This window comes from Monocercomonoides exilis, assembly GCF_001643675.1.
Source record: "Monocercomonoides exilis strain PA203 chromosome Unknown scaffold13-1861174, whole genome shotgun sequence".
Classification (NCBI taxonomy): Eukaryota; Preaxostyla; order Oxymonadida; family Polymastigidae; genus Monocercomonoides; species Monocercomonoides exilis.
In genome coordinates, this window is record NW_027150558.1 from 562,904 (window position 1) to 588,693 (window position 25,790).

The window sequence follows — 25,790 nt, forward strand, 5'->3', positions numbered from 1 at the left end:
TATGTTAGTATGGCTGTATTGATCAAGATTTCATAAAAAGCAGTTCGACTCAATGCAAGCGAAAGTTATAACCAGTCATTGCTGGAACGGTGACAGAACAAGTTTGTAGTATTTCTTGCTCTTGTTGTTCAAGAATATATGTTGTCCATTGCTTTTGATCCTTTGCTCTTTTTTTGATAGAAATTGCTATTGTTCCAAACAACAACATCGTTGAAATCTACAAAGTTGATGGATTTGATCCAAAAGACTGGAAATTGGAAACACGTTTTCGCCCTGAGCACGCACAGCTTATTACGTGTATCGATTGGGTTTGCAAAAATTGTGTTTTTGTAAATACTTTTTATTTAATTTCTTTACACTGTCCAGGCTCCTAAAACAAATAGGATTTTGACATGCTCACAAGACAGAAACGCCTATGTGTGGTCTCCTCCAACTGATCCATCTGGCGAATGGACACCAGAAATTGTTCTTCTTCGTTTTGAAAGAGCAGCTACTTGCTGCTGCTGGTGCCCATCCGAAACTAAATTTGCAGTTGGTGGTTCACAAAAACATATTTCATGCTGCTTTTACGATGAAGGAAATGATTTCTGGGTCAGCAAGCGTTTAACACGTCACGCTTCGGCTGTTATGTCTCTTGCGTGGCATCCATCATCAATGATGCTTGCGTCATCTGGCTGCGATTTCAAATCATTTGTTCATTCGGCATTATTGGAGTCCGCTGGAGACAAAAGAAAAGCAATGTTAGATCATTTTGGCCAAGTGAAAGGATGCAACCACGGGACAACAATCCACACAGAGACAACCACTGGTTCATGGGTATCACTTGTGTTCTGGTCACCAGACGGTCTCCGTTTAGCAATGTGCCCACGTAATTCAACTCTTCAAGTTCTTCATTTTGATGCAAGCGCACCAGAAGAGGTGAAGCCCAAGAAATATGTTGTTCTATTGAAATCTTTGCCATTCACATGTGGTGTGTTTGTCGACAGCGACCATATTGTGGCAGCTGGATACGACGCTCAGCCTTCGCTCCTGGCCTTCAACAAAGAGAAGGACAATTGGGAGTTCGAACGCTTTTTGGTTGCTGAAGAGGCATCATTGGGAAAAGCCAGTGAAGCCCCAAAGTCAGGTGCTCTGGCAGCTATGGCAAGATTCCAGGCCAAAACAATGACAGGGCAGACCGATGCAAGTTCTTCCTCTTCCTCTTCCTCTGACAAGCCTGTTGATGGACACACAAACGCCACAACTGCACTGAAAATTGCAAAGACTAGTCCAGACGGGAGAGTCACTCACATCTCATCATCTGGTTTGGATGGAAAATTGCTGATCTGGAAAGTCGAATAAATTTGATGTAATTTGATCAAGCTTGCAAATTTCAATATTGAAAAGAGTTAAAAACAAAACGCGAAAACATTTTTTGAAAGCCTCTTTTTCGTACAGACTTATTTTTTTAAACTTTATTTTATTTGAGAGAATCATGTCGTATCTTCTTTCATCAAATGTAGTTGAATAATTAAATATACAACAAAAATTGTGAGGCATTTTTAAATTTATAAACATCTTCATTAAAAATTTGAAAGTAATTATTCCAAAAAAAAGAAAAAAAAATTTTTTTACCCATAGTTCACAACCATGTCAAGATTTTTCACCCAAACTCTCACCGATCTCATCAAAAGCATTCGAGAAAATTCTCGTAATGAAGTTGCTTTTGTGAATGAAACCGTTAGACAGATACGTGAGGAGCTTAAAACAAAGAAAACAACAGAACATGGATTGCCTATTCAGAAGTTGGCTTATTTGCATCTTTTAGGATATGACCAAAGCTGGGCAGCCTTTAATGTTGTACAAGTGATGGCTCAGCCAAAGTTTTATTTGAAGAGGATTGGTTATCTTACTGCAACACAGTTTTTTGAAGAAGGAAATGATTGCATTATGCTTGCAACACAAACAATTAAAAAAGTTTTATCCTTATTTTTCTCTTAATATCTTTTATATTTTAATGTTTACAAATGATAATTTTTACAATTTAGGATTTTTCAAGCAGAAATCAATATGAAGTTGGATTGGCTCTTACTTGCGTTGCCAACCTGTGCAATGAAGATCTTGCAAACAACACAGTTTCGGACATTGTTGGAATGCTCAATTCCCAATCTTCATACATTAAAAAAAGAGCAATTATTGCATGCTACAGAATTATGTTAAAAGTCCCAGCAAACATAAGAGCCATTTTCCCACGTTTAAAGGACAAATTGGAAGATCCAGATCCTGGTGTTTGTTCTGCCGCTGTTAGCGTGTTTACTGAACTAGCATTCAAAAACCCGAAAAATGTCTTGGAGCTTGCCCCACAATGCTACAAACTTTTGGTTGAGTCAAATCAAGTTTGGATGCAAATCAAACTTGTTAAACTGGTATGCACGTCATTCATTATAAACATATTTTATTAATATAAACACTATTTTTCTTGTTATTGCTGTGCAATTAACTTATTCCATTCAAATAATAGTTGGGCTGCCTGTTTCCACTTGAGCCTCGACTCCCAAAGAAAATGGCAGACGTGCTGTTGAACCTGATATCCTCAACACACGCCAAGTCCCTCCAATTTGAGTGCATCCGTGCTGCCCTTACAGCCTGCCAGGAGGTACCTGCGTTTGTCCCAACCTGTGTCGACCGTCTTCGCGAGTTCGTGACAGACAACGATCCAAACCTGACATACCTTGGCTTGTGGGGACTGAGCCAGGTGATGAAGATCCACCCGAAGGCAGTGGTGGAACACAGAGCACTGATTCTCGAGTGCCTGAAGTCGCCCGACACGTCCATCCGTCTCCGCTCATTGGACATCATTGCAGGAATGATTTCACAGAGAACATTCGAGTCAATCGCTGAGAACTTGCTGGAGATCCTTCGGGAGACAACTGGTGACTCCACATTCAAAACGGCTGTGGTTGAGAAATTGCTGACTGTGGCGATGGAAGATAACTATGCAAAAGTGCCTGACTTCGAGTGGCTGGTGGAGCTGATCTTGAAGCTATCGCTTTTGGGAGGTGTGGGACATGGCGAGCTGATGGGACGAACGCTGTTGGATGTGATGCCCCGTGTGAAGGCAGTGCGTGCTCGCGGAGTGAGGCTGATGGTTGACTACATCTCGAAAGTGTCGCTCGACCTGCTCTCCTTCAAGGGAGTGGCACAGCGCGGAAACAACGACTTCCCGTCAGATGTGATTGAGTCATCCGCGTGGTGCATTGGAGAATACTGCGATTACGTTGCAACTGCTGATGGAGACGATGATGATGAGAGCGACAGCGACAGTAGCAGCGACAGTGATGATGACAGTGACGATGGACACCGCCACAGAGGGAAGAAGCGCCTGAGTGAGGAAGAGAGGAGAGAGAAAGTGAGCGAAGTGGTGATGCTGCTGCTGAACCCCAGCTGGCTTTCTCTGCCAGCCTCTGCACAGGCATCGCTTGTTTGGGCTGCACTGAAGGTGCTCACAGCCAATCCGACGATTTTGGTGAAGGAGAACATCAGCAAGGCAGTCAAGAAGATTGTGAAGAACCAGACACTGATTGCTGCACTGCCTTTGTCATTCCTCGAGAGATTTGCATTTGACATTGAAGACGAAGAGGAGGAGAACAAAGCCGACGATTCAGACAACGAAAGCGATACAAAAGAGGACAGCGAATCACACGATGAAGATGATGAGAATTCAGAGAGCGCTGCTGAAAAAGCAAAAGCACTGAAGAAGAAGAAAGAGGAGAGGACGAAAGAGGAAAGACTGCTGAGGTCGCTGCTGGAGTATGCGCGGTCGCCGTACATCGAAGTGCAGGAGAGGGCGTTTCTTGTGTTCAATGTGATTGTGGATGCCTTCCCCGTCGACGATTTCGAGGCGATCTTTTCGGAGGAGATGAAAGTGGTGAGCAAAGAGGCGCAGAGCAAAGTGCCCATTGTGGAAGGGCTGGAGCTCGATGAGGTGATCGACAAGGCGTGGAAGCGCAGCACCGAAGAAGACAGCGACGACGAAGACAACACTGGCTTTGGAGGGAAGATCAAGAGCGGAATCAATGTTGGATATGGCTTCTTCTTTGAGCCTCGCAAGCAGCCAACTCAGTCATCGCTTTCTGCACTGCGTGACGAAGGCGTCGGATCAGGTTCCCAGTCATACGGTGGAATCTCCCCGAATTCGTCTCCTTCTGCAGTTGACACGAAGCTTGGGGATATGTTCAACATTGGAAGCGACTCGAAGAGCGGGCACAAGCACAAGAGGAGCACAGATAGAGAAAAGAGCTCGCACCGCCACAGAGACAAGCACCACCACTCGCATCGCCGCCATCACCACAGAGACTCCAGCGCTGAGGATGAGTCTGACCGCAACAGCTCAGCCTCACCTGCACGCGATGAGCGCACAGAGAGCAAGAAGAGCAAAGACAAAGAGGCCGATCTCTTCTTCGGGTCGAGCACACCATCGTCGAAGAAAACGAAGAAGCCAGTGCGTCCAGTTGTGATTGACTCGCTGGATGATGGCTACCCGGATCTCTCGCCTTCACCCGCAGCATCACCATCGAAGCTGAAGAAGGACTCGTCTGCTCAGTCGTCTTCGAAGAGCAAGATCGAAGACCTCTCCACAATCGACATCCACGATTCAGATGAGACATACGAGCTGCCAACTGTAAAGGCATATGCCCCACCGTCTGTTGGTGGATATGCCAGCCCTGCTGCTTCACCACCACAGGCATCGCCATCATCTAAACACGGTTCGCACAGACACCGCCACAGAGATGAGGATGAGAAGGCAGCATCGGTTGAGTCCAGCCCGAAAGCGCAGCCAGCTGCAGTGTCGTCGACATATGCAGATTCGATGTTTATTCTGCCATCGACAAAGAGAGACGCGAAGGAGGCAAAAGACAAAAGCAGCCAGAAGGAGAGCGAGAAGGACAAAGATAGAAAGAAGGAGAAGGACAGCAAAGGACATCGCCACGACAAAGACAGACATGGAGACAAAGACAAAGACGAGAAGAAGGAAAGAAGCAGAGACAAAGATAGAGAGAAAGATTCTGAGAAGAGCAGATCATCAAAGAAAGAGTCGTCTTCTTCCTCCAAAAAGGCTGAAAAGGCATCGGATGACATGGACGATCTTCTTGCTGCATTTGATGCTGCACCACGTCCGATCAGCATTCCATACTCTGCTATGCCTGCCTCAGAGCAGCCGTCAACGTCTTCATCTTCTTCATCTTCTTCTTCGAAGAAGGAGAGCAGCAAAGAGAGCTCAAAGAGAGATAGTGACAAGCACAGGGATAGAGACAGAGACAGAGACAGAGATAGAGGAAGAGATCATGGCTCAGATAAGAAAGAAAAGGACAAAGGATCAGACAAGCACGAGAAGTCGCATCACAGCAGCCATCGTCACAGTCACAGACATTAGTTGAGTGTATTTACAATAATTATCTTTCTTTTATCGTCTATCATTTGACTTTCCTTTTTTCCAAAATTCTTTCTAACATTTGCAGAGAGTTTTATTTTAATTGTGAAATAAAAAATTACTTATTTATGTTCATCTACTTAAAAATGAAAAAAAAGCGAGGGAATTGTTGCTGGAGTGAGAGTTTCACAACACATAAATAAACAGATATGAAAGTGTTAAAAACAAAGAATAATAATAAAATATTTTTCATTCATTACATTTTGAAATCTTTGATAGTTCATTATAAATTTTTTCTTATCTGTTTTTATTCACATGATTTTCAAATTGCAGAGAAGATGCAAGCAGTGTGCAGTTTCCTTCTCTCAGAAAATATTGCAAACTTTAAACTATAAGAAAATAAATGGACACAGAAAGATGCAAAAACTGAAAGTGTTTGAAAAATTATTGAAAAGATTAAAGATTACAGCAGGTCCATTGAACTTATAAGCTCTTTTTCATACAATAAAATTGAGTCATGATTGGAAATGATGCAGTTGTGAAAAATGGACTGTTTCTTACTCAAGTTTAACAACATAACAAAATTTTTATAAAGAAAATATTTTACAGTTTTCATGGATTATCTAAACATTGCTCAGAAAAGTGTCAAAATGTGTATATTAATGTTTTTATTTGCAACAATTTCGAATACCATTTAAAAACTTTGTAAACATACAAAGAAAAAACGAAATAATAATTTCAAGATTCATAATCAATTCGCAAAAACAAAAAATTATTGAACTAGCAAGGAGGCATTTAAAGAATTGATGTCTTGCAGATTAAGGAACAAAAAATCACGAAAACATTATAATAGCAAAGCTTTCTGAAAATAATCGTTAAGATCAGTTACCCACTATTAAACATTTAGGAAATGGATAATTTGAAAGAATTTATTTCATTTTTATCTAAAGAGGGGGAGACACCGCCAGCACCAGAGACACAAGAATCAATAGAAACACAGATAGAGGATGAACCCCGTTTTGATTCTGAATCTTTAAGTGCGCATGCAAAACAAACATTTCAAGCATCTGCTCTTTTAAGTAAACTTCCAAAAGCTGAACTCCAAACGTTACCTCTCAAATTTCAAGGATTTACATCATTGATTATTCCTTCAACGATAAATGAGAATCGAAAAGCATTGAAAACTCAATTTCTCAACGTTGTTCAAGCAATTCATGAAGAGACGAATCTTCCAATGATTTCAGATCCTTTAGCCATATCATCACTTGTTTGAAGACATATTTATATCTTCTGTTTTTATCAAATTTTGTATTCAGAATGAAAAACTTCATTACGGACGAATTGTTTCGGATGATGTTTCTGAAGGACATCTTGTTCCTTCCTCAATTTTAATTGAAGATTTCGAAGGGAAGACAATGCCTTTGCGTTTTTCTGTTCCGTATTGCGTTTTCCCTGGACAAGTTTGTTTTGTAAACAGAGTTAACTTTGTTCAATATTTTTTAATGAAAAGACCGTTGCAATTAGAGGAACAAATCCACAAGGAAATTTCATACAAGTTACAGAATTTATGGATGTATGTTTTATTCTATTTACTTCATAAGCTATTTATGTCTTGTTCTCAACGAATAAGGGTTCTTTTCCAGCAGTTCCAGACCCATCAACAGAAGGAGGTGTTGCTCCTCAGGGAATGCAAATCATAACGGTTCAAGGACCATTTTGGGCACCTTCTGAATCACAATGTATTTTCTTTGCATTAACATAAAACAATTATCATATTTTTAAAATTCTTCATTAGCCTTTGATATTCCACAAGATCCTTCAGAAGTCGATTTGCCAATTCTGAAGCCGTTGATAAAGCACATACAAAAAAATAAACCACATTTCGTGATAATGGTATGTATTGATTTTTTTAAGAACAAAACTTCCTTTTATCTTAACTTTCAAATATCTAATTTTTTGAATGATAATCATTGCATTTTTGATTTCCATAGTTTGGCCCGTTTCTTCAGTCAATGAATGACAGCTCGCTTGTTTATCAAGCAATGATGAAAGGGCTCCGACCAGAACTTGTGTTCGATGCGATTGTGATGCAGATGGGTGTGTTTTGATTTTGTATTTTTATTTTTATAATTATCTTGTTATATTCACTTCATTTGTGTCATTTGGCAACTTCTTTCTTTCAGCTGCTGCCGCCGCTGCAACTCCACACACAAGATTTATTCTGGTTCCTTCATCGCAGGATTTGGCATACACAACAGACAGCGTCATTCCAATGAGGCCATTCGAAATCGATCTCTCAGCCATCCCTTCGTCTTCAATGGATCCCAATCTCCACCCAAGAAATGTATGCTTAATTTTTTATCAGTCTTTGAAATATGTTAAATAAATTGGAACATAAATGAATAATTGCTTTGTCTGTGATTTCACTCATCATCTTTGTAGCTGATGTATTTGGTATCTAATCCTTGTTTTGCAACACTCGATGGCCTTCGCGTCTGCTTGTTTGCAGAAGACGTCTTTCTTCATCTCAACAAAACTGCTTGTTTAGAGTGTGCTTCTTTTTGTTTATTTTTTATGATTTTTCATGAAATGAAATTCATTTTTTTTTTTTTTTTTGCACTAACATATTTTTTCATTCTTTTATTATTGCACTCAAACACAAAACATATAGATTTGTTGTTGCTCCTTCCTCTCCTCGTATTGGCTCTCCTGCTCTTCCTCCACTTCCATCTCCATCGTCTCAGCCTCTGTCAAGCTCTTCCTCTTCAAACAGTCAACCTTCTTCTCCTCCTCTTTCACCGCCTTTCTCAGAACCATTGAATGCTTCTTCTCCGACTTCTTCATCTGCTTCTTCTGCCATCTCCACATTCGCTGCAAGATTCAATGCAACAGACAAGGAATCGGCATTTTGTGAATGCTTGCTGAAGCAGAGAAGGTTTGAGTGCTCATTTTTTAATATTGGAATGATTTGTTAATGAATATCATTATTTGTTAATGCATTATAATGCATTCATTTTGCCTTGCTTAGTGTTTATCCCATCTATCCAGCATATGCTCCACCTGCAACAATCAGAAGAAGACAGGCAGATATGTTGATGCCAACCGATGAAGAAGCCGACGGGGCGTCTGCATTTGCAGTGGATGTGACACAGAGAGAAATGCTGAAAATTGAAGAAAATCCTCATCTTTTCATTACACCTTCTGTTCTGCGTCCGTTTGTGAAGGTTTGAGAAAGATAGAATGTTTCATTTTTAACTTTTCTTCTTTTCTTCATTTTTTCATTTTTTCACTCAAAATTTTCTGGTTTTCAATCTTTCTATTTGATATTTTTGATTGGTTCAAATAATCAACAGAAAACAAATGACTGTGTGTTTGTGACTGGCGGTTCTCTTTTGAGGCTCCGGAACTTTGTGACCATCACAGTGGCACCTCCAAGCAGCGATCTTGAATCGACCATTGTAAAGCCAGTGGATGAGAGAATTCGTGTTGATTTGTGCAAGTTCGAATGAAAGTGAAGGGGGAAATGAGTTGTCTGTTTGTGTTGGGAATATGTCTGCTCTTCTTTGTTTGACTCTGTTTCACTTCACAAAAAATAAATGAAAATTTGCTGATAAGCTATTTATTTACATTTAATTTCAACGAAAAGCGAAAAAGTATAAAAATAAAAAAAAAAAAAAAAAAAGATATTTTAACAAGAAATGAAAAAAAGAATAATCTCAACAACAGAAAAATAAGGAGTAAAAAAACAATCCATTTAAAAAGGAAAATAATATTGTTTTATTCTGAGTCGTTCGAAAATAACAAGTTATATCAAACAAAACGGGCAAAAAAAAAGAAAGAAAGAAAGAAAGAAAGAAAAAGAAAAAAAGAAAAAAAAAAACACTTCAAAAAATTTGTGAGCATTTATGAAAACATTTCACGTGAGAGAATAACATTCCCAAAAAGTAGCTCTGAAAAGAAAAAGATAATCAAAGAAAAGAAAAAGGAAAAGAAACAAATGAAAACAAAAAGGAAAAGAAAACAAACATTTTTCTAAATTTTTATCACACAAAAAAAAAAAAAAACTTTTTCTGTTGGAAGCAGCAAAACAGAAATGCCAGTCAAACAAATCCTATTGAAATTAGATGAATGGACATTACAAACAGACCAATCTCCCCTCGCAATTCACGCAAACAACACTGAACAGACACAAAGAGGATGAAAACAAAGCAAAAATCTTCCAACAAACTTAATTTGAAGAGATAATGCGTATTTTAAAGAGAAGCAGTTCACAAAAAAAATAAAAGTAGAATATTTCAGTTGTCAAAGAGGCAATATCCAAAAGATAATCCAATCTTGCATGTGTAACCACAACATGCAAACAGACACCCTAACCACCGCCAATTATAAGATAATTATTGGGAAAGCAAATACTAACTGGTTTTATTTTATTCCATTTCATTTCATGCAGGACTGTTACGAGCATGCAACAAGGGAAGGCAAACAATTGCAAACAAAACGTGTCTCTATCGTTTTGCATTCAGATGGCTCGTCACTGATGGCTCATGGCAACAGCTCCAACAAGAAGCCAAAGCAGATTTCTCAACAAAATCCAAATTTGAAAGGAGGAAACAAATAAATTAAGACATTTGAAGATGGAATCATCGCAGAGCATTTGAAGGATGCCGTGAAATGGAAGAGGCATCTTCGGATGACCCAAAGCTTGGTGAAAGTGTGTCAGACGAAAGAAAAAGAGGGTTGGGCCGTCTTTTCGACAGCAAAGAATTGCTTTTATTGGCTGAGTCGCCGTAGGTGTTGAGAGAATGAAGACGAGAAGGATTTTTCTCACTCGACTCTTCTGCTGATTCATCATTGGAATTAAAGGAAGGAGAAATAGAAGAAGACGGTGAGGGTGGAAGAGAAGAAGAAGAAGAGATGACATTGCCATCAACTGAATCAGAATCAGAATCAGAAGCAGATTCAGAGTCAGAGGCACAACAGTCATCATCCACAGTATTCGACACAGAGATTTGCAGAGGCCGCTTCTGCAGTTTCGACCTGGGGGAGTTTGAAGGAGAATACCCGTCAGCATTCAAAGAGGAAGGGTCCTTGTCATTCATTGAGGACACTTCAGCCATCTCGTCCAATGTCTCCACAGAAGCAGATTTGACAGAAAAATCGCTCTCCTGAAGGGAAAAGGCTGCCCCGTTGCTTGCTGACACGTGCATGCTTCGCGTGCGTCTGAGCGGAATCTGCTTCGAATTCTTCATTTTTTCTTGGTTTCTTCTTTTATTTGGAGGAGATTGTGATTTCGCAAATGTGACGTTCCTTTTTGCTTCCATTGCATGGGCTTCTGTTTTCTGTGATTGCGACATTTTCTCCGTTTGCGATCTGATTCGAGTCTTCTGCTGCATTCCACTGACTGCTCTTTCTGTGAAGCTTTTTTCTTTCTTTGCATCTTTCTTTGACTCTCTTTTCTGCTCTTTCGGAAGCAGCTTGTGCGACAGATTCATTTCGAAATTGTGTTCACCTGAAGCGCCAGTCGGAGTTGGTGGCAAAGACTGTGTCTTCATCGCAAACGCTGCACTGCTGCTGCTTTCGTACTCGTCCTCAGACTCAAAACTCTCATCTGACAGAACCAAGAACTCGATGTCATTGTTCTGGAACCCTTCTGTCTGCAGAACAGCAGTGCAGTCTTCCTCGTCTGATGTGCCATTGCTGAGCTGGCTGTGCTCAGATGAGTCGACATTTGCCCCATTCAACATGCGCACTTCTACTAGGCGCAAGGAAGGAGGCAGAGGCAGCTCACTGGCTTGCGTCAAAATGGACGATGGATCGATTTCTGGATGATCAGGGTGGATGTGTTCGGAATGAACACGATTTTCCTCTGCTTCCATGTGAGAACAAAACGCATCGACTGCTTCTTCATCTGCTGCGTTGCATCGTTGCTCATCATACTCTTCTTCTTCTTCTTCTATTCCACCTCCATCATCTCCTTCTTTTGCTTTTCCCAACCCCATCCCACAAACTTCAGCAGACTCTGGTCTTTCCTCCTGTTCCAACATCATCTGCTCTCCTGCTTTTCTTTCCTCCTCCATCTGCTGCATCAGCTGCTGATAGTGTTCTCTGGGTGTCGTATAATACAGCATCACCTGCTCCTGCGAGCACACCCCGTTCATCACAAGCATCTGCTGCGCCTGGAATGAGAACAGCTCTGTCAGAAATGGGTGGTGCATCGGATAGTTTGAGAGGATGTATGGAATCGGCTGGATGTCGTTGGGGTTGTTCGTCGCAGGGAAGCGCACGGGAAGTTCGGGTGGTCGCCAGGTTGGATCGACCCATGTTGTTTGATCTTGAGTGAATGAAATGAAGGTGAATTGTTGGTGATTTTTTTTTAATATGCGAGTGAAAGAAATTGAAGGGAAAACAATAAGCTTTAAAGAATTTGAAAATTGGAAAGAAATAGAAACCTGCTAAAAACTCTTCCACTCCTTCTGCTTTTGCCATTCTTTCGAGAAGAGGAATCAATGAAGTCAAATCTCGATCTTTCTCATCGTTGAACCATGCCCCGATTCCGATGGTGTTCTGTGGATGAAACAATCCGCATGTTAAATTATTGTCAATCAGGCAAATGTTGTGAATTGGCCTTCCCAAACGCGACAAATCTTTCACATAAGTATCGTTGTAAAATACGCAATCTTCTCTGAATAAACGATGTTTTATTACTCGCGTTTGGTCCAATAGATCAAGGAGCGGGGAAGCATAATCAGAAACTGACGCTGTAAAACAAACAATCTCATAAAGCATCCCCATTCGTTGAAGGAACAGATCAACTCCTGGTCGTTTTGAAACATAAATTAAAAGCGTTGATCCTTGAACCTCAACTGGGATAACATAATCAGCTCGTGGTATTGGCTTTAATGAATAATAATTCAACAAAACCAAAAAAAGCAATTCAATGCAAACTTTAAATGAACTATGAACAAGAGTTTCATCCAAATCTAAAACAAGGCACTTTTTGTTTATATCTTCTGTTAAAGGTGGAGGAATAATTGAGTAAAAGCTTGCATTTTCAACTACAGGCTCAGGAACAGGAGGAGGATGTACAGTTTGTTCAGATTCCGGTGTTGGAATCATTATTTCCTTTAATATACAAATATGCAAAAGGAATAACGAAATATAACATATGGAATATGAATTAGATGTAATTGCATTATGATAATCAAAAAATTATCCAAAATATAAAATGGATACCTGAGGAGGTGAATCTGGAACAGGATTTGGTGGCAGTGGATCAGAAACATTCTGAGATATCGCATCTTGTGAAGTGCATAACCCCATCTGAATTATTTAACTCCGTTGTTGAAAAGGGCTTAAATAAAAAAAGATATGATCGCGATCTTTACCATTATGCAATACTTTGAATGATTGTGAATGAAAATACTATGAAAATGAAACTCAATATACCAACCTAAAAAGTTATTCAACAATTTTGTTTTTCTTTATTTGAAAAAAAAAATGATTTTGAATAAATTCAATAATTTATGAAACTTTCTTTGTTTTTAATCTTCTTGTTTTTGTTTATTGCCTGTCTTCACAAATCCGTTTTCGAATATGTGGATCTGCCATTCTGTTCTTTCGGAGAATAAAGAATTATCTTTTTAAAACGAATTTTCTTTGATTGAACAATCTTTCGGTTTCAAAAAAATGAATCTTTCGCAATCATTTGGAATTTCTTTTTTATTTTTTTGAAATTAATTTAAAATTTTCAAGGTTGAAAGCATTTTTTAGTGATAAAATGAAATGAGTGGAAAAATTAGTATCTTTCATTCAGAAAAAGCAGCATCAAACTTTTTGTTCATCAAGAAGAATATTCGAGTCAAATAGCACAACCAAAAGCCATTTCAAAATAATTGAAAAACAAATAAATAAATATTAAATAATAAAAAGCAATCAGAATATCAGTGAAAACAAATACTTCTTCCTTCACAACCCTTCCCTTCTTCTCCCTCTTCTCCCTCTTCTCCCTCTTCTCCCTCTCTTCCTTCTCCTTTCGCAATCTAACTCCTCTTCTTCGTGCACCGTGCATCGTTCATCACCGCCTCCACACTTGCCCTGAAAGTTGGGTAGTCCAGCGAATTCGGCACGTAAATCTGGTCCAAGTCGATTCTGATGCGCTCGAGGTATTTGTCTCTGAATGCGTTCTCTTCCATTCTGAGCAGCGTGTTCGGCACAACCGTCGTCGACCACCACTGCAGCACCTGCATCTCCATCTGCTGCTGCTTCGACACAACCGTCGGCGAAGGCGGTGGAGGAGGGAATCCCAACGCAGCTGAAGGAGCGCCTCCAGCACCCACACCAGCACTCTGCGCCTTTTCTTCGTCTTCCACTTTCTTCCTCGCTATGCCTGCCAGCACCAGCTGGATAACTTCGATGAGGCTGTCGTGCTTGGCGTCGGCGCCTTCGCCAATCACCAGCGACAGCAGCACACTCAGCGTCCGCTCGCTCAGATTGGCGTCTGCCCAGAACTTTGTGGAGAACAGCCGGTTGTGGTCGGCACAGCGGATAAAGCACACACACACGTTTTTGATGAGCGCGGGGGAAGGAGAAGGTAGATAGAGAGCTCGTGTGGTGGGCAGTCCAGGTGCAGCCGCGGGGACAGGAACATCCACAATTGGATCAATTAGCTGCACCAGCCCTGCAAACACGTCCCTCAGAAGCTGCGGCTGGATCTTCTGCATGTGATAATAGAGGACATTCGTGAGCAGCTCAATGGTCTCCTGGCAGAATGTGGAAGACGGGGAGAGGGTGTTGATGGGGATGGCCTGCAGAGCAGTTGGGGCACCCACCGACTGCGGCGAAGGGGATGCAGCAGACTGCGCAGCCTGTGCTTCTTCTGTTGCCTTCTGGATGGCATATCGCTGAGACACACCTGTACAGATCTCCATGCACTGCAGGGCGATGCGGAGGGAAGGCTCAAGGAGCTGTGTGTAGTCAGAGGAAGGTGTGATGAGGAGGGAGAGGAACATGCGGATGAGGGCCGAGATGGGCTGTGTGCTGACCATCAGGTGCTGGCAGAGGCGCGACTGGAGGGCAGCCGAGGCAGACTGCGGGGTGCCGGCGGGGGCAGCCTGCCCAGCCGACGGGGAAGAGAGGCACTCAACAGCACCTGTTGCTGTGGAGAGGAGGGAGAGCGCTGTGTTGATGACAGGAGGGGTGAGGATGGGCGCAAATGCAGACAAGATTGTGCCGAATGCGCGCGGCAGGGCAACAGCTGAGCGGAGGCAGAACTGCATCGCAGCGGGTGTCTCGAAGGCGACGGCGGTGAGGTGGAGGAGAGGAATCACCCGCCTTCGGAAGATCTGCTCGAAGATGGCGGTGCGCAGCTGGGGTGTTCCTCGGAAGGAGAGCGTGGCGAGCCACGAGAGCTCGTTGATGGAGGCGAGGAGGGGCTCATCCAGTGCGACGGGGAGGGGGGAATCGGGGAAGCGGGACGAGTAGCCGGCAGCTGGGTGGCTCAGGAGGGCAAAGGAGCCCTCGTAGAAGGCAGCAGCACCGGAAGCACCAGCAGAAGAGGGGGAAGAAGAAGAGCCACCAGCAACAGAGGCAGAAGAGGCAGAGGAAGAAGAGAGAGAGCTGATGGCCTGCAGAACTTCGCGTGAGAGAGAAAGAGCGCTTTCGCAGAGAGGGCGGAGGGCGTCTGGCATCTTGGCGACGGCGCTGTCAGCAACCATCGACCAGAGCAAGTCGAAAGGAGCCAGAGGAGCATTGAAGAGGAAGGAGATGAGCTGCAGCTGGAGCTCTGGGTTGACAGGAGTGACTGGAGAGGGCTGTTTGATTGGGGCAGGGCGGACACGGGGTGGCTGGAGGAGGGACCAGACAACGGACTCGAGGAGCTTGTGCCTGTGGATGTAGAGCGGGTGGAAGGCAGAGAGGAGGGTGGAGGCAGGCGAGGAGAACGTGAAGAGAGAAGAAATGGCAGGGACAAGGAAAGATTGAAGCTGGGGGATGGCGAAGAGGGCGGGGTGGCAGTGTGCGCGGCTGAGGGACTCGAAGAGGAGGGTGGCGTGGATGAAGCAGGGGGACATGAGCGAGCAGGCGAGAAGGAGCGTTTGCGGGAGGAAGACAGAAGAAGGGGAGACAGAGCCGCCAGAAGTGACAGTCGAGACGAGGGCAGCGAGGGACTGGTTGGTTGTGGTCTGAGTGTTGATGGCAGAAGAGAGGGAGGAAGAGAGCTGGAGGAAGATGAGGCAGATCTCGAGCAGCTTTGAGACGAAGGCAGGGCCATCGAAAGTGGCTGTCGGGTGGATCGGGGCCATGTTCTGAGGGGGCTGGACACCTCCGCTCTGGTAGGAGAGCTCCTGGAGGTGCTGCTGGGCTTCAGTGTAGAGCTTCTGGCTGTGTGTGTAGAGGAGGGAGCAGCCGAGGGAGGAGAGGCAGTCGAGGCAGAGGCAGACACACTCAGACACCATGGCGAGGAGACGGATGTTCTGAGGGGTGAAGGCGAAGGGGGGATGGGATGAGGGAGAAGAAGAGGAAGAGGAAGAAGGAGAGGAAGAAGGAGAAGAAGAAGAAGACGCCAGTACGTTTATGAGAGAGGCCATGGCTGCACCAAGGAGCTGGGAGATGCCGAGTGTTTGAGCGAGGAACTCGATGTGAGCCTCGCGGGTGACAAGAGACAGGGCGTGGGGGTTGTTCAGGGGAAGGTCATTGGCGAGGGTGGGGAGGGAGTCAGATGAAGGAGAAGAAGAAGAAGAGGCAGAAGAAGAAGCAGTGTCGCCGATGAATTCGGTTGGAGTGTTTTCTGAGATGAATGGGTAGAATGGAGGGGCGATGGTGAGGAGAACAGAGAGAGCGAGGCAGCAGTCGCTGAGGACAGCAAAGGTCGCTTCATAAGCACCTGATGAAGGAGAAGAAGATGATGATGATGGCATTGCTGCTGCTGACTGGGAGAAGAAAGAAGAAGAAGGAGAAGGAGAAGAAGAGACAGCTGACAAGAGGAAGTTGTCTGTTTTGAAGTGCTGAGCCGCCTTCTGCAGCTGGGCGACGATGAAGCGGGCGAAGAGGCGGAAGAAGTGGCGGGGTAAAAGTTCAACAGGGTTTGAGAGGGAGAAGAGGGACGAGTCGTATACGTAGTGCCAGTTCGTCTTCTGGTGGCTGGACTCGCCCGGCGGCGGGGCGAAGATGGAGGAGTGGATCTGCGCAGAGAGCGAGGCAAACACGATTGTGCGCGACTCCGCCGAAGACGCGCCGAAGGAGCTGCTGCCAGAGGCGATGTCGTCGCGGGCGATGGAAGGGACGACGCTGCACTGCGCGTTCAGCTGGGCGACACCCAAAAAGAGCGGGTTGAGCGAGAGCGCGCCATCGACAGGGGCCATTCCAGGGGGATATTGAGAAGAAGAAGCAGTCACTTTGGCGATGGTGTCGGTGCGCATGTGGTCGGCGATGAGGCAAGAGGCAATTTGAGCATTCTGGGCGAAGGAAGGGACAGCGAGGGAGAGGCCAGAGAGGGTGAAGAGGGCGGGGCAGAACTTGTAGAGGAGCGGGTTGATGACAGCATATGTTCTGATGGTCGCTTCAGATATCCCGCCGTAGCCAGCAGCAGCGAGTGAAGGGTCGATGGAGAGAGAAGAAGAGCCAGCAGAAGAGGCAGAAGAGGCAGAGGCAGATGAGGAAGACGCAGCAAGCGGAGAAGAAGTCATGGGCGACTGGAACTTCTGTGTGAGGGAGAGCGGAGGATCCTCTTTGATGTCTGTGAGCTGTGCGCGTGCGGACTCGATGACGCTGAGGCAGCTGGCGTAGCGGGCGGGGCAGACAGCAGCGTCGATCTCGCGCCCTGTCCCGCGGGTGCGGGAGGATTCCGGGAAGAGGAGGAGCCACGGGGCAGCGGGGGAGACGAAGGGGGAGTCGGGGGTGAGGGAAGGGTTGGAAGACGGGGGTGGGAGGGAGAATTCGGGCAGAGAGGACTTCAGCGCGCTCGTTGGCATGCGGCCGGAGAGACGAGTGGCCAACTCCATCAGACGAGGAAGAACTTCATTTGCAACAACTAAGGGAGGGAGGGGGGAAGGTGAAGGGGAAGGGATGTTGAAGAAGAAATAGTTAATAAATAAATAGATAAATAAATAAATAAATAAATAAGATTAAAAATAGAAAATATAAGGAAAATATTGATAATAAATTCAAATTAACTTTCTTGAAATCTCTTTAAGTGCCGCAAACCATCCAAAGTCTCGTTCTTGTTGTTTGCGAGTTTCAGCTGTGTCTCGAAGATCTCGTTCAGCGCATACATCGCGCGCGAAAAATACGACTCCGGGAGCCAATGGACTGTCTGTGTGAGGAAGGAGCACAAGGGCAGGATGTGTGTGACGAAGAGGGACTCGACCTGTGTTGTGCGGGTGAGCTCGCAGAGGAGCTCGAGGGTGGTCTCGCCGATGCAGTCTGCCTCGTTCACCACGCCCTCTGCCGGCCACTGCGGGCTGTCGAGGGAGACATCCAAGTACTGTGTGAAGGTCAGCCCTGCTGCTGCCGCTGAGGACGGAGGCGCGCCGGCTGACCCGTTCTGAGGCAGAGTGATGGCCAGGCGGTGCTCGGCGGGGATGTATGTGCACAGCGGAAGCGCGGCAAACAGCGCCTGCGGCAAGGGCGTGTTGTAGCTGGTGAACGGCGTTATCAGCTTCACACACCCGCGGAGTATTTCGAGTGCAGCAAGAAGCAGTTTTGTGTGGATGTTGAGAGACGACTGGTTAGTCGATATATGCGGAAAGAAAGATGTGAATGACATTACAAACGGATGCTGAGGAGGTGCAGTTTTGCTTTTCTAAATATTTTTTTTTTTTTAAAAAAAAAAGAATGGATTAGATTATTTGTTTTTTAAAATGAATGTAACAAACCATATTTGAGCAATAAGTTGTTAATGTTACTTCAATAAACTTCAACAATTTTGAAAAATTGAGTGAATGCTCTCCAGAAAGCAAACAAGAAACAAAACGTTTCAACCGAAATGTTGTCATATTTGAATGCTTGGAATCGCAAAGTTCTTGCATCAATTCGGAAAATATGCTAAATACAACAACAATTGGCTCAGGTTTTTGAAGAAGGGGTGATATGTCGAAGGAAAACGGCTCTAAAGTTTGAGAGCCAACAATTGCAGAAAAGGTTGGGCAAGACTTGCAGATCAATTGGAAAAGACGATCAAAAAGTGTGCTGTCAATATCTGGAAAGTCTTGTTTAATAACATCTACAAGCACCTAAATATCATTTAAAAAGGAACAATATTCAAATTTGAGAAAATCAAAAAGAAAGATACTTTGTTCATCATCTTAAATAGATTTGAAGGCACAGCATTTGGTCCAGAAATTCTATTTTCAACATAATTCCACAAAAAGTGACGTATTTGATCTTTTCTTTCTCCATTAATTTTTGTCCAATGCAAAGTCACAAATTCTTGGCAGCAGCCTCCGCAAAACAAAGCGACAGATTGATTTTTCTCATTTATCTGCTCCATCAAGATAGTTGCACAAACATTCCAACAATCCGAACGACGGAAAACTTTTAATTGCTCCTCTATTTGCTTATGTGTAGGTCCTGGATTTTGGAATAAAGCAAATGCTTCTTTAAGCTGTTCAGGGGTCACACTCATGAAATCAACCTCAAGAAGTCAATAAATAAACTGTTATGGTACATTGATCAATTTAGCAATAAAAGTTTGCATATCAACATTATAAATTGCGATAACGAAGGACTTATTTTTAATATTCTTTTGAGAAATATACTCATTTGTTATCTTAATTTATATGAAATTTACTCACAAAAAAGGAGTGAAACAAATAATACAGTTATCGCAAAAAATACCTGCCATCGTACAAAATACCGGACAAGATCGATTTCACAATAGCTGCAAGAGGAATGATTCTGACAATTTTCCTCAAAATATATCTCATCAATACAAACACATTTGATATTCAAGACCTTTTTTTATAGCTTCATTTGTGCCCAGAAAAAAATTATTATAAAAATCTGGGAGAAACTCAAAATCCTATTTCTCATAGATTTTTATAATAATTTTTTTCTGTGCACAAATGAAGCTATAAAAAAAGGTCTTGAATATCAAATGTGTTTGTATTGATGAGATATATTTTGAGGAAAATTGTCAGAATCATTCCTCTTGCAGCTATTGTGAAATCGATCTTGTCCGGTATTTTGTACGATGGCAGGTATTTTTTGCGATAACTGTAAATAAAAACCAAAAATAGAAATAGCATATTGAACCAGGTTTGAATATGTGTCAAACGTTCATACGAAAAAAATATTTTGTCAATTTTTGTTTTTGATGAAGATCTTGTGAATTTTTAATTTATTTTTGATCATTTGGGGGATAATATTTTTCTTCAGGCATTTTCATTGAAAAATTATGAACTTTTCATTGACTTTTTTATATCAAAAAACACAATAAATATGAGTCCATTTTTTGACATTCGAAAATGTCACAACACTTTATGTTTTGATTTCAACGATGACTGTTTTCGGATAAGAAAATCAATTTTTTTTTAAAATCTGAGAAAATGAAATAAAGTTATGAGCGAAACAATTAATTTGTGCTTTGTGCATAAAAAGCTTGAAAGTCCGTGTTTTCCCCCATTTGTTTTGTCCATTTTGGACTGTCTTTCTTTTTTTGTTTATTTTTAACAACAAGGCCATGAAACACACACAATGAAGTTTTATTATTCCAAATGTTTTATGTTTTTTCCTATTTTTTCAGGAGTTTTTCGCATTTCATCGTTTTTGACAAAAATCATGAAAAACAAAAATTTTCTTATCTGTTGTTATATTTTACGACTAATATTACAACATGCTATGTTAAAAAGATTAAAATACATTTCATATTTCATTTGTCATTCATATTAAATTATATCAAAAATGAAATGAACATATAATTAATAATCAAAAACTGATTGATACAACTATTGCAACAAGACTTTATAAAGCTTTAACCAAATAAAGACTTCGTCAAAGTATTTTCCTTTTCATGCACATCATTATAAATATGTAATAAATGTCGTATCATTAAAAATTATCAGTTTTTCATGATTTTTGTCAAAAACGATGAAATGCGAAAAACTCCTGAAAAAATAGGAAAAAACATAAAACATTTGGAATAATAAAACTTCATTGTGTGTGTTTCATGGCCTTGTTGTTAAAAATAAACAAAAAAAGAAAGACAGTCCAAAATGGACAAAACAAATGATCAAAAATAAATTAAAAATTCACAAGATCTTCATCAAAAACAAAAATTGACAAAATATTTTTTTCGTATGAACGTTCAGTACATATTCAAACCTGGTTCAATATGCTATTTCTATTTTTGGTTTTTATTTATTGAGTAACGCCATTAAAAAAATGTCCGGATATAAAAAATTGTCCGGATTAAAAAAACCACCCAATGAAATTTTTTATGAAGTCAAATAAATTTTCGATGTGTGGCGCCTTTTATTTATTTATTTATTTATTTATTTTTTTTTTTTTTTAACAGTGAGCATGTGTGTGTGAGTGAGTGTGTATGTGAAATGGGAAACCCGAAAGTTTATAAAAACACATGTTCTCTATTGCAACAATTTATAAAAAAAACTTTTCAATTATTGCCTGAATATTGAAAATACAATACGGAAAAAGATTATTATACAATTTTAATAATGTCAAACGATACAACAACATATTTCAGAGAATATTATTATTTTTAACCAAAAAATTATTACCAAAAACTGAAGTGTGTGACCCACAAGAATATTTAATTTTTTTGATCATGAAACCCTTCCACTTTCTCAGTCCATGGAAAACACGAAAAAACTTGTGCGATCACCAGAAAACTCAAAGCACGTTGAGTATGCCTCTCATTGTTTGCAGGAATGATATTTAACGAATGACCTTGTTGTTTTTATGCATAAACTGCAAATAATAGGCTTACGTCCACTTTAAAAGGGCTAACTTCTCAGCAAGCAACACAGCTCGTTGAAGTTCACGGATACAATGAAATTAAGAAGGAAAAACCAAAAAGCATTTTCCTTATTGTGATAGAAGCATTATTAGAACCAATGTTTATTATGCTTTTGGTGTGTCTGATCCTGTATTTTGTGCTCGGTGACTGGGGAGAAGGTTTGGTTTTCTGAGTGTGTGCAAACTGCATAGATGTATAAAAGCCAATTAGGATGGATATTATTCTTTTTATTTCATAAATTTTTAAATAAATATCTATTTTTTTTCAAATTTTATTAAAATTTGCAAAATATTTTTTCTTTAAATTTATTTTATAAATAATTCATTAATGTTTTTATCTGATTTATATTTGTGGAGGAATTATGCTATCTGTATTTGTGTTTTTTGTTATTGGTCTTGAGGTGTATCAAGAAAAGAAAACTGAAAATGCTGTACATGCACTTCGGCAGCTATCTTCACCTCGTGCACTTGTTGTCCGTGATGGAATAACCACTCGAATACCTGGGAGGGAGGTAGTACCTGGAGATTATGTGGTCCTTTATGAAGGAGATCGGGTTCCAGCAGACGGGGTTGTGCTAAAAGAGTGGAACTTGAGAGTGGATGAATCGCTTCTGACAGGCGAAAGCGTGGCTGTGAGTAAAGAAGTAGCAATAGAAAATAATTTGACAGAATTAATAAAGGAGATGGCAGCACCAGGTTCAGAAGAGGCAAACACTTGCGTATACTCTGGTACTCTGATTGTTGGGGGAAGTGGGGTTGTGGTTACGAAAGCGACCGGAATGAAGACGGAGCTTGGGAAGATTGGAAAGTCGCTGGAAAGCGTGGAAAGCGGAAAGACTCCGTTGGAACGAGAGATGGGGCGACTGGTTATTGTGATGCTCGGAATTGGGGTTGGGCTTTCTATCGCTGTGCTAATTGTGTACGGCCTGACGAGGAACGAAGATCAAGTGTGGGTGAATGCTGTTCTTGTGGCGGTTGCACTTGCGATGTCTCTGCTGCCAGAGGAGTTTCCAGTCGTGCGTTCGGTCTTTTTTGCGTTGGGGGCTTGGCGGATCTCGAAGAAGAATGTGCTGGCGAGGAAGAACAGGGCGATTGAGACGCTCGGTGCTGCATCGGTTCTGTGCAGTGACAAGACAGGCACACTGACACAGAACAAGATGGAGCTAGTGTGGCTATACATCCCTCGAGAAGATGCTGGCGCTGTTGCTGCATCTGAGGCTGAGGATGAGAATGAGGAAGAGGCAAGAAGCGAAAGCGTGTCTTCTTCAGAAATGAAGCGAACGCAAAAAAGAGTCATTTACAAAGTCCACCAAAGAAGCAAGGAAAATTTCGAAAAAGAAAAAGAAAATGGACGAGAAACAACAGCTCAGGGCATTTTGACTCAAATTGCAGATATTCCATCTCCGCAGAAATTGTCTGCTTCACACAACATTAATCTTGATGAGCCAGATGATTCTTTAAACAAATTACAAACTGATTCTTCTACAACAGTTACAACCATTCCTGAGCAACAGCCTGATTCTATTTGTTTGCCATCTTCCTCTCATTCAGACTGTTCATATTCAAATGATGCGACATCTGAACAAACAATGGAGAATGCCGGACAAATTGCAGAGCAACAGCAAATGGAATCTGAAACTAAAGAGGCAGCCGAAGCAGCCGTTGAGCCTTCTTTACAAACAACTATTGTCCAATCCGTTCTGAGGGAAACTTCACCAGAGAATTCCATTTCTAAAAATACTGAAACTTCTTTTTCACCGTCGAAGATGATGGAAGCTAGAGCAAAGGAATCATACGGGATACATTTGAATTTGGAAGAGCTTAAAGATGAGAGTGGAATTCCAGAGGCATATCACGAGCTTGTTGAATATGGAGTACTGGCATCTCAACAGGCTGCTTTTGACCCGATGGACAGCGCGATCAACAGTCTTGCAAAGAAATCAGCGGAGCTTGTGGAGCATCTGCATGAAGAGTGGGAGATGACACGAGAATATCCTCTTTCTAGGAAGATGCTGGCGGTTTCTCAGGTTTGGGTGAAGGTTCACTCAGAGTCGCTGGCAATTGCAGCGAAGGGAGCACCAGAAGCAATCGCGGATTTGTGTCATCTGCCAAAGGAGATACAGGAAGAGGTGGGTAAAGCAGTGGAGGAGATGGCAAGACATGGACTGCGTGTGTTGGGTGTGGCCAGATCGGAGTTTGTTGTAGATGAAGACGGGGCTCTTCCAGAGGATCAGCACGATTTTGATTTTGAGTTCATGGGGCTTCTGGGATTTGTGGATCCGGTGAGAGAAGAAGTGGAGGAGTCGATAAAGGCGTGCCATGGAGCAGGTATAAAAGTTGTGATGATCACAGGAGATTATCCAGGAACGGCCATCAACATTGCACAGCGTGTGGGGATCCCTTCAGAAGAGGTTGTGCTGGGATCAGAACTGATGTTGCTGGAAGATGTGGAAGAGGAAGTTGAGAAAGAGGATAAAAAAGGAAAGAAAGTGATTGAAAAGAAAATAAGACAAAGGACACCCGAGGAGGAAGCGAGGAGAGCAGAAATTGCAGAGCGAGTGAAGCGGAGCTGTATCTTTGCGCGTGTTGTGCCTGAGCAGAAGCTGGCACTGGTGAATGAGTTCAAACGACAAAGGAAGATAACAGTGATGACAGGAGACGGAGTGAACGATGCGCCTGCGTTGAAGTCTGCACATATTGGGATTGCAATGGGAGGGCAGCGGGGTACAGACGTGGCAAGGGAGGCTGCAGATCTTGTTCTTCTGGACGACTCCTTCTCATCCATTGTGCATGCATGCCGATTGGGAAGAAGAATTTACACAAACATCAGCAAGGCAGTTATTTATATTATTTCTGTGCATATTCCGTTTGCAGGACTGGCTCTGTTTCCGATTATTTTTGGATGGCCTGTGTTGCTTCATCCAGTGCATATTGTGTTTTCAGAGATTCTGATTGATCCGGCATGTTCAGTTGTGTTTGAGATGGAACCAGAGGAGGAAGACGCCTTCAAGCAACCTCCACGATCTATTAACAAACATATAATGGGGATTCTGGACTACATAATTGCATTTGGGCAAGGACTGTCTATTCTCGCCTGCTGCCTTCTTCTCTTCTTCTTTAATTACACTTTCAACACTGATGCGAGAATGACAGAGCCTGTTTTGATTGGGATGGTATTTTGCTGCTTGTTAGTGTCAAATATGAGTATTATTGTGACCAACCGTTCAAAGAGGCATTCTGCATTGCACATGCTGCGGAGCAAAAACATGGGAGTGTTTGTAATTGTGCCTGTGGCGTTTATGACGATGATATTTTGCTTGTATGTTCCTGGGCTGCGATCGCTGTTCCACACAGACGTGATACCAGCTGGCTATCTCTTCGAGGCGATTGGGGCAGGACTGATCACGCCAGTGTGCTTTGAGCTTGTTAAGGCGCTTCTCCGATGCATCCACTCAAAACGTGACTCTGATGAAGCACAGGAAGAACACTCCAAAAGAAAAGAAGGAAAAAAAGATATCGAGATGGGCAGCATGACACAAGAGTAACTTGAAGGAAAATGCGCTACAACAACTGTTGCAGCATCTCATTCATCAACAACAGAGCCAATATATGGAAATAAACAGATTAAATTCACAGAATCATCTTCTTTTTGATCATTCATTTTAATTTATGATAAAATAAACGAAATTTTCGAAGCTCTGATTATTGATGTGATGTTCTTTACAAACAATCTTTATTATTATAAGTTTTGTTATATTTTCTCTTGATTTGTCAATAGCAAGAATTTTGATAATTTTTTTTGAAGAATGTATTTTTTTAAATTCCGTACGTATATGTTTGGCGGAAGTGTTTAATTTATTGTGTTTGAAGATTTACAAATTCGTGGAAACATTTATTATTTTAATATTAAATAATTTTTCTTTCTTTCTTTCTTTCTTTCTTTCTTTTTTTTTTTTGAATGCTTTTGAAGCACTTGTGTTTGAATGTTGGAACAATTATTTTTAATTTATGTATTTTGATATAATTCCTTAGTCTTCTTTTTTGCAAACGATTTTTTGACTTTGCTAAAAGCATGATTATTTTATTTTTATTTTGTCTTTTTTCCAAAAATTTATATATTTTTTTTTTAAAAAAAAGGTAAAAAATATAACACCTTTTTTAAACGGATAAGAAATATGGGGAAAGAGGGTGCAAATGGGACAAAATTTTATGCTTTAAGAATATTGTTCCACCCAACATTTTTGAATATTTTTCCACATTCAACAATTTTTCTGAATAATTCCGGTTTGAATCCTTTCTCAAATTCTAGAATTCAAATAATTTCCAAAAAGGTTGTTAAAAAAAAAAATAAAAATAAAAATAAAAATAAAAATAAAAAAAAACCATACCTGATAAAAATGTGAAAAAATTG

General features: G+C 41.7%; 6 protein-coding genes across 6 annotated transcripts; 4 read left to right on the forward strand and 2 right to left on the reverse strand.

Annotated features, from left to right (window-relative positions):
- Positions 1-15: 15 nt before the first annotated feature.
- On the forward strand, positions 16-1,534 carry MONOS_11291 (actin related protein 2/3 complex subunit 1). Its single transcript, XM_067863809.1, has 3 exons — positions 16-101; positions 181-308; positions 367-1,534. The coding sequence occupies exons 1-3, from the start codon at positions 53-55 to the stop codon at positions 1,339-1,341; spliced, it is 1,152 nt and encodes a 383-aa protein (XP_067730730.1). The 5' UTR covers positions 16-52; the 3' UTR covers positions 1,342-1,534.
- Positions 1,535-1,616: 82 nt separating this feature from the next.
- On the forward strand, positions 1,617-5,536 carry MONOS_11292 (Adaptor protein complex 3 (AP-3), delta subunit). Its single transcript, XM_067863810.1, has 3 exons — positions 1,617-1,956; positions 2,028-2,405; positions 2,501-5,536. Exons 1-3 carry the CDS (start codon positions 1,630-1,632, stop codon positions 5,411-5,413), a joined length of 3,618 nt encoding a protein of 1,205 aa, XP_067730731.1. The 5' UTR covers positions 1,617-1,629; the 3' UTR covers positions 5,414-5,536.
- Positions 5,537-6,320: 784 nt separating this feature from the next.
- On the forward strand, positions 6,321-9,286 carry MONOS_11293 (DNA polymerase alpha subunit B; the record flags this gene model as incomplete). Its single annotated transcript, XM_067863811.1, has 12 exons — positions 6,321-6,677; positions 6,727-6,870; positions 6,921-6,983; positions 7,041-7,149; positions 7,206-7,303; positions 7,402-7,507; positions 7,594-7,754; positions 7,853-7,959; positions 8,082-8,345; positions 8,439-8,634; positions 8,764-9,024; positions 9,266-9,286. 11 exons carry the CDS (start codon positions 6,321-6,323, stop codon positions 8,917-8,919), a joined length of 1,761 nt encoding a protein of 586 aa, XP_067730732.1. The 3' UTR covers positions 8,920-9,024; positions 9,266-9,286.
- Positions 9,287-10,050: 764 nt separating this feature from the next.
- Positions 10,051-12,730, reverse strand: MONOS_11294 (putative nuclear LIM interactor-interacting factor related; the record flags this gene model as incomplete). The annotated part of the gene is made up of 4 exons (XM_067863812.1): positions 10,051-11,741; positions 11,860-12,304; positions 12,356-12,532; positions 12,644-12,730. 4 exons carry the CDS (start codon positions 12,728-12,730, stop codon positions 10,051-10,053), a joined length of 2,400 nt encoding a protein of 799 aa, XP_067730733.1.
- A 424-nt stretch (positions 12,731-13,154) lies between these two features.
- Positions 13,155-19,028, reverse strand: MONOS_11295 (uncharacterized protein; the record flags this gene model as incomplete). Its single annotated transcript, XM_067863813.1, has 4 exons — positions 13,155-17,435; positions 17,609-18,206; positions 18,280-18,636; positions 18,696-19,028. The coding sequence occupies 4 exons, from the start codon at positions 19,026-19,028 to the stop codon at positions 13,450-13,452; spliced, it is 5,274 nt and encodes a 1,757-aa protein (XP_067730734.1). The 3' UTR covers positions 13,155-13,449.
- Positions 19,029-21,180: 2,152 nt separating this feature from the next.
- MONOS_11296 (P-type ATPase (P-ATPase) Superfamily Protein) lies at positions 21,181-25,567 on the forward strand. Its single transcript, XM_067863814.1, has 3 exons — positions 21,181-21,267; positions 21,345-21,538; positions 21,737-25,567. Exons 1-3 carry the CDS (start codon positions 21,215-21,217, stop codon positions 24,922-24,924), a joined length of 3,435 nt encoding a protein of 1,144 aa, XP_067730735.1. The 5' UTR covers positions 21,181-21,214; the 3' UTR covers positions 24,925-25,567.
- The last annotated feature ends 223 nt before the right edge of the window (positions 25,568-25,790 follow it).

Bases quoted from the DNA above. Each gene is read 5' to 3' on its own strand.
- MONOS_11292 (XM_067863810.1), top strand. From the start codon at position 1,630: ATGTCAAGATTTTTCACCCAAACTCTCACCGATCTCATCAAAAGCATT. The intron at 1,957-2,027 runs GTTTTATCCTTA...TTTACAATTTAG, and splicing joins CAACACAAACAATTAAAAAA to GATTTTTCAAGCAGAAATCA. The intron at 2,406-2,500 runs GTATGCACGTCA...TTCAAATAATAG, and splicing joins AAATCAAACTTGTTAAACTG to TTGGGCTGCCTGTTTCCACT.
- MONOS_11296 (XM_067863814.1), top strand. From the start codon at position 21,215: ATGGAAAACACGAAAAAACTTGTGCGATCACCAGAAAACTCAAAGCAC. The intron at 21,268-21,344 runs GTATGCCTCTCA...TGCAAATAATAG, and splicing joins GAAAACTCAAAGCACGTTGA to GCTTACGTCCACTTTAAAAG. The intron at 21,539-21,736 runs GTTTGGTTTTCT...ATATTTGTGGAG, and splicing joins GCTCGGTGACTGGGGAGAAG to GAATTATGCTATCTGTATTT.
- MONOS_11291 (XM_067863809.1), top strand. From the start codon at position 53: ATGCAAGCGAAAGTTATAACCAGTCATTGCTGGAACGGTGACAGAACA. The intron at 102-180 runs GTTTGTAGTATT...TTTTTTTGATAG, and splicing joins CTGGAACGGTGACAGAACAA to AAATTGCTATTGTTCCAAAC. The intron at 309-366 runs GTTTGCAAAAAT...TACACTGTCCAG, and splicing joins TTATTACGTGTATCGATTGG to GCTCCTAAAACAAATAGGAT.